The sequence below is a fragment of the Oryctolagus cuniculus genome, chromosome 1 (assembly GCF_051225735.1).
Source record: "Oryctolagus cuniculus isolate XC-2025 breed Fujian yellow rabbit chromosome 1, ASM5122573v1, whole genome shotgun sequence".
NCBI classification, from domain to species: Eukaryota; Metazoa; Chordata; class Mammalia; order Lagomorpha; family Leporidae; genus Oryctolagus; species Oryctolagus cuniculus.
The window spans coordinates 31,592,544-31,598,543 of record NC_142867.1 but is presented as its reverse complement, the minus strand read 5'-3'; the positions used below and the strand labels follow the sequence as shown (position 1 = coordinate 31,598,543).

Genomic DNA, 6,000 nt, shown 5'->3' with positions numbered 1-6,000 from the left:
GATTAGGACAGTGGGCAAAACATGATATACTCTCAGACACTACATAATATACAGAGAGTCTTTCATGCCTTGTTCGACAATTACTTCAAAGGGTCACATTTAAAAATATTTTATTTATATACTTGAGAGGTAGAATTACAGACAGTTAGAGTGAAAGACATAGAGAGAGGTCTTTCATCTGCTGGTCCACTCCTGAAATGGCTGCAAGGGCTGGAGCTGAGCCAGGCGCCAGGAGCCAGGAGAGCTTCTTCTAGGTCTCCCACTTGGGTGCAGGAGCCCAAACGCTAGAGCCATCCTCCACCGCTTTCCCAGGCCATAGCATGGAGCTGGATTGGAAGAGGAGCAGCCAGGACTTGAACCGGCATCCATATGGGATGCCAGCGCCACAGGTGGCGGATTAACCTACTACACCAAGTGGTTGCATTTTTAACACTATGTTGTTGGTTTCTCATGATGTGGCTTGTTTTGATGTCTTGGTTGTCCTGGTTGTTTGAGAATATTATGACTTCTCGTGTCAAATCTGATGTCATCTTGGACAGGGGTAGGTCCGGGAACATTCTGTTTTCTTCCTACTGAGGCTTTCTCATAGCTCCTTCCAGTATGCTAAGCAGATGTCTCTCTTGACATCCAACAAATTTATGAGATCCTTCTCATCTTCATGGGTTTGAGAATAATCCCTGCATTTAGGATACACATACCAAATATTTGAGTGGACAAAGGCCAATACTATGTTTTACCTGTACTAGAACACTTGAAAACCAACTGATTGTGTTTGTCCCCAGTACTGAAATTGTCATAAGCACCCAGTACCTTTGGTTGAGGCCCCCGGGTCTACTCTTCGTGTGTATTTTTTTTTTTTTTTTCAGGCAGAGTGGACAGTGAGAGAGAGACAGAGAGAAAGGTCTTCCTTTGCCGTTGGTTCACCCCCCAATGGCCACTGCAGCTGGCTCTCCGCGCTGATCTGAAGCCAGGAGCCAGGTACTTCTCCTGGTCTCCCATGTGGGTGCAGGGCCCAAGGACTTGGGCCATCCTCCACTGAACTCCCGGGCCACAGCAGAGAGCTGGACAGGATAAGGAGCAACAGGAACAGAATCTGGTGCCCTGACTGGGACTAGAACCTGGGGTGCCAGCGCCGCAGGTGGAGGATTAGCCTAATGAGCTGCGGCGCTGGCTGTTTTTTCTTTTTTAAAAGATTTATTTATTTATTTGAAAGTCAGAGTTACACACAGAGAGAAAGAGAGGCAAAGAGAGAGAGAGAGACAGAGAGAGAGAGAGAGAGAGAAAGAGGTCTTCCATCTGCTGGTTCACTCCCCAGTTGGCCATAATGGCTGGAGCTGCACTGATCTGAAGCCAGGAGCCAGGAGCTTCTTCCAGGTCTCCCAAATGGGTGCAGGGGCCCAAGGACATGGACCATCCTCCACTGCTTTCCCAGGCCATAGCAGAGAGCTGGATCAGAAGTGGAGCAGCTGGGACTCGAAACGGGGCCCATGTGGGATGCCAGCACTGCAGGTGGCAGCTTCATCTGCCATGCCACAGCGCCAGCCCCTGGGTCCACTCTTTATTCCTTTTCTTCCATCATTGAACTTTGCCAAGAGGTTCCACTGCATCGTAGTTCACTCCAACAGTGACACATTTATTATCTACCCAGTTTACAATAAGAATTTCCTTATTTATATGAGATCGTAATCATGGGGCCCTCTTGCCTGTTTTTTCATCAGTGCTGTCAGTTTCAGCGGACAGTTGTTTAATGCGTTTTCCCTTAGGGTGTCTCTAGCTTGGAACTCAATATTTCAGAAATGAACCAACAAGTGAGTCATAACCAGCGAAACGACAGTCGGAAAACACCATGTGATCGTGGATTTTCTGCCACTTCAAGTATTTATAGAAGTGCCTTACTCGCAAGCACACAGGTCTCAGCATGACCACAAGCGGCGGCTCATTAGACTTTGGCAGGCAACAGTGCAGGACGCCACAAGTGAGTATGCTGTATACAGTGTGCAGAGTCTTACTGATAGACAGCTGGTTTAGAATGTTGATAATTTGAAATGGAGTGCATTCCTCGAAATAAAAGGAGAGCGCATTTCTAGGAACTACCTTTATGAGTGCGTTTCTTATATTACATGCCAGTTATGGGAATCATCTTTTGTTCGCTGAACATTTAGTAAAAGTAAGTTCTGCAGTAAAGTTTATGCCATTTTCATGATTAATTTAAAAATATTTTCAAGCACTAATCATTCACCTATTACTTTTCTCAAAAGAATAGAACTCTAAGAAACTGTAAGTGGTATATTTGTTGCTCAATTTAAGTTTATTTTTCTAAAGATTTTATTTATTTACTTTGAGAGGTAGAGTTACAGAGAGAGGGGGAGACAGAGAGAAAGGTTTTCCATCTGCTGGTGCATTCCCCAAATGGCTGCAATAGCCAGAGTTGGGCTGATCTGAGGCCAGAAGCCAGGAGCTTTATCCGGATCTCCCACATGGGTACAGGGGCCCAAGTGCTTGGGCCACCTTCTACTGCTTTCCCAGGCCATAGCAGAGAGCTGGATCAGAAGAGGAGCAGCTGAGACTTGAACCGGTGCCCATATGGGATGCCAGCACCGCAGGCGGGTGGCTTTACCTGCTGCGCCACAGCACTGGCCCCCCGCCCAGTATTCATTTATTCAATCAACCACAAGCTCTGGAGATGAATGGATGGGGCTAGAATCTTGACTCTATGCTAAATGATTGTGTGACTTTGGGCATATTTAACTTCCTATGCTTTAACTCCTTAATCTGTAAAATGGGAATATTATCAATGTCTAACTCATGGGATTGTTGGGAGGGTTAAGTAAGCAAACACATACAATCCTAGCACACAGTAGGTGCTCAATAAATTGTAGATATGGAGGTACCTGCCTTCATGGAGTTTATAGTCTACTGGCAATATGAATGGGCCGGGTAGCAAAAGACACCAAACAAATCACACGGCTAGCAACTTTACAATTGTGTTAAGTGTAACATAAGTCTTTAAAATCAGAGGGTGGTGGTGGTGGGCATTGTGGCACAGAGGGTTAACTTGCTGCTTAGGTTGCCTCCACGACACACCAGAGCATTGGTTGAGTCCCAGCTTCTGCACTTCTGATCCAACTCCCTGCTGCTTTGGCTGGGAAACAACAGATGATGGTTCAAGTACTTGAGTTCCTGCCATCCATGTGGGAGACTAGGATGGAGTTCCTAGCTCCTGGCTTCAGCTTGGCTTAGCTTAGCTTTGAAACCATTAGGGGAGTAAACCAGAAGGGTAAAATTCTCTCTCTCTCTCTCTCCCTCTGTCACACTGTCTTTAAAATAAATAAGTAAATAAATAACTCTTTTTAAAAAAGTGTACTATAGGAAAAATACAGGGTGATAAGACCAATTTGTAGGCTGTTTCCCTAGTGTAGTAAAGTTGAGCTTTTTCTTTTTCTTTCTTTTTTCTTTTTTTTTTTGACAGGCAGAGTGGACAGTGAGAGAGAGAGACAGAGAGAAAGGTCTTCCTTTGCCGTTGGTTCACCCTCCAATGGCCGTCGTGGCCGGCTGCTGCGGCTGGTGCACCGCGCTGATCCGATGGCAGGAGCCAGGTACTTATCCTGGTCTCCCATGGGGTGCAGGGCCCCAGTACTTGGGCCATCCTCCACTGCACTCCCCGGCCACAGCAGAGAGCTGGCCTGGAAGAGGGGCAACCGGGACAGAATCCGGCGTCCCGACCGGGACTAGAACCAGGTGTGCTGGTGCTGCAAGGCAGAGGATTAGCCTAGTGAGCCGCAGCGCTGGCCAAAGTTGAGCTTTTTCAAAATAAATTTTTAAAAGATGTTCAATATTTTTTTAAAAAAATATTTATTTTTGAAAAGAAGGAAGGGAGAAGGAGAGGGAGAAGGAGAGGGAGAGGGAGAGGGAGAGGGAGAGGGAGAGGGAGAGGGAGAGGGAGAGGGAGAGGGAGAATCTGTTAGATCACTCCCCAAATGCCTGCAGCAGCTGGGGCTGCACCAGCCCAAAGCAAGGAACCAGAAACTCTGGATCTCTCATGTGACTGGTAGGAATCCAACTACTTGCACCATCAGGGTACATGCCCTGCCTCCCAGGGTACATGTTAGCAAGAAGCTGGAATCCAAAGCAGAGCTGAGACTCAAACCCAGGAACTTCAATATGAGATGCTTACCCCAAGCCTGCCAAATGCCCACCTCAAGTTAAACCTTTGGAGTAAGATTTTTTGTCATCACACTTTTGTAAAAATCAAGAACACCATATAAACTCCCCACTATCATATAACCCATTATACATAGCTCTACTGGAAAAAAAATCGAATTTATAAGCTGAGAACTTTTAATTTGAAGATGATGAAATATTGATATATGTGTCAAATAAACCAAGATATTCAATCCAGCTGATTATAATGGCAAGCTAATTGGCCACTTACTAAGTGTTACTAAATATTTTACTCTTTGACAAGCTTTTGGGAGGAAACAAAGATTTTCAGAATTCCTACTGTTCTGGGAGTAAAATCTGGGGAAACATTTTTTTTTTTCTGCAGTTTTAGAAGAAACCAATTTCCAAGCACGGACCAGAGTGGAAGGCATTTGTCCAATCACCTGCCTGTCCCTCTAGGTGGCTTCTGTTTGGTGAAAGAAGCAATCGGGGCCGGCACAGTCGTGTAGTGGGTGAGGCCGCCTCCTGCAGCGCTGGCATCCCATATAGGCGCCGGTTCGAGGCCCAGCTGCCTCACTTCTGATCCAGCTCTCTGCTATGGCCTGGGAAAGCAGTAGAAGATGGGCCAAGTCCTTAAGTTGCAAATAATGCTTCTGTTGGGGAACGACAAAGCTTGGTGTCGCACAAAGGATTCGACCCAAGAATTCTCCCTTTTTGAAAGCTGTAACGGCACAGGTATAGGACCCCGGCCTGTGCCCTTATCGCCTGTTCACACCTCGCCCCAGCCCCTCCCAGCCCCGGGCCCCGCCTCCTGGGAGAGCCCCTGCCCCTCGCCCCGTTTAGCTGCCAATCCCGTCCCTCCTGGCACTCGAATGTCCAATCAGGAAGCGGCCCCCGGAGGGGGCGGTGCTGACTGGCGGGGCCTGAAGTCAGCTACTTGAGCCGCGGGCCAGTGGACGCTGTAGTCCGCTGAGGGTAGAGACTCGCGAACCGAAACGCTCGGTTACATTCTGTGACGCCAAGCCGACACCATGGGGGACAGCCGGGATCCAGCCAGCGACCAGATGAAGAAGTGGAAGGAGCAGCGGGGCGCGCAGGTACAGCCTGTGCTCCCGGAGCCGGCCCGAGGGGCGGCGCAGAGAGCGGGGACGTCGGCGAGCAGCTGCCCCGCTCTCCCTGCGGGGCGGTGTGGCTGGGGGCTGTACCACTGGTGGCGGGCGGCGGGGGTGTCTCTGGGTATGGACTCTTACAATCGTGGCCGGGGGTGGGGCGTGTGGGGGTCGGGGACAGCGTTCTGGGGCCTGCAGCAGGCCTGCAGACTTTAACCTCGGCCACAGGGCGCGGGTGGCTGGCTCCAAATTTTGCACTTTTGCCAGCTGGGCTAGAGGTCACAGTTTGAAGGCGGAAGGAAGGCGCTTGGGGAAAGAGGCAGAGAGCGGCAGCTGCCAGAATAGGCGACGCAGGGCGTGGGGCGGGCTCTAGCTCTGACTTGGCTACCGCAGAATCTACACGCCTAGAGGTTCAGGGACCCTGTCTTAGCCTGAGGCGCCCAGCACAGAGCACGGTGACCGGTGGGTAGCACCCACGGCATGAAACGACTCATAAGACAAGTTTTACATCCATTATTTCGTTTGCACTTAAAACATCAAGCCTCGAGTTTGGAGTGACGTTAGGGGGTCTTTAAGGCGTGCATTTACCTTCTGTGAGTGCCTGCGTGTGCCGGGCGCTACTGCAGGATTTCCAGGGAGACAGGAACAATGCCCTGGAAAAGTTCAGAGACCATTCACAATCACATGATCACCCTCCAGCTCGTCCAAGGGCCGACCTGTAGGTTATGCG

At 49.3% G+C, this 6,000-nt stretch overlaps 1 protein-coding gene across 2 annotated transcripts in view; it reads left to right on the top strand.

Annotated features, from left to right (window-relative positions):
- The first annotated feature begins 1,820 nt into the window (after positions 1 to 1,820).
- The window catches only part of CAT (catalase), a 40,488-nt gene continuing 36,308 nt past the window's right edge, over positions 1,821 to 6,000 (top strand). The window contains exon 1 of one of the 2 annotated variants that reach the window (XM_089327452.1): positions 1,821 to 1,975. In XM_089327452.1, coding sequence (XP_089183578.1) covers positions 1,919 to 1,975 — 57 coding nt within the window. In that variant the 5' untranslated portion in view covers positions 1,821 to 1,918. Of the gene's footprint in view, positions 1,976 to 5,124; positions 5,259 to 6,000 lie in introns of those variants that run through there. The other variant, XM_002709045.6, reaches the window with a different exon arrangement.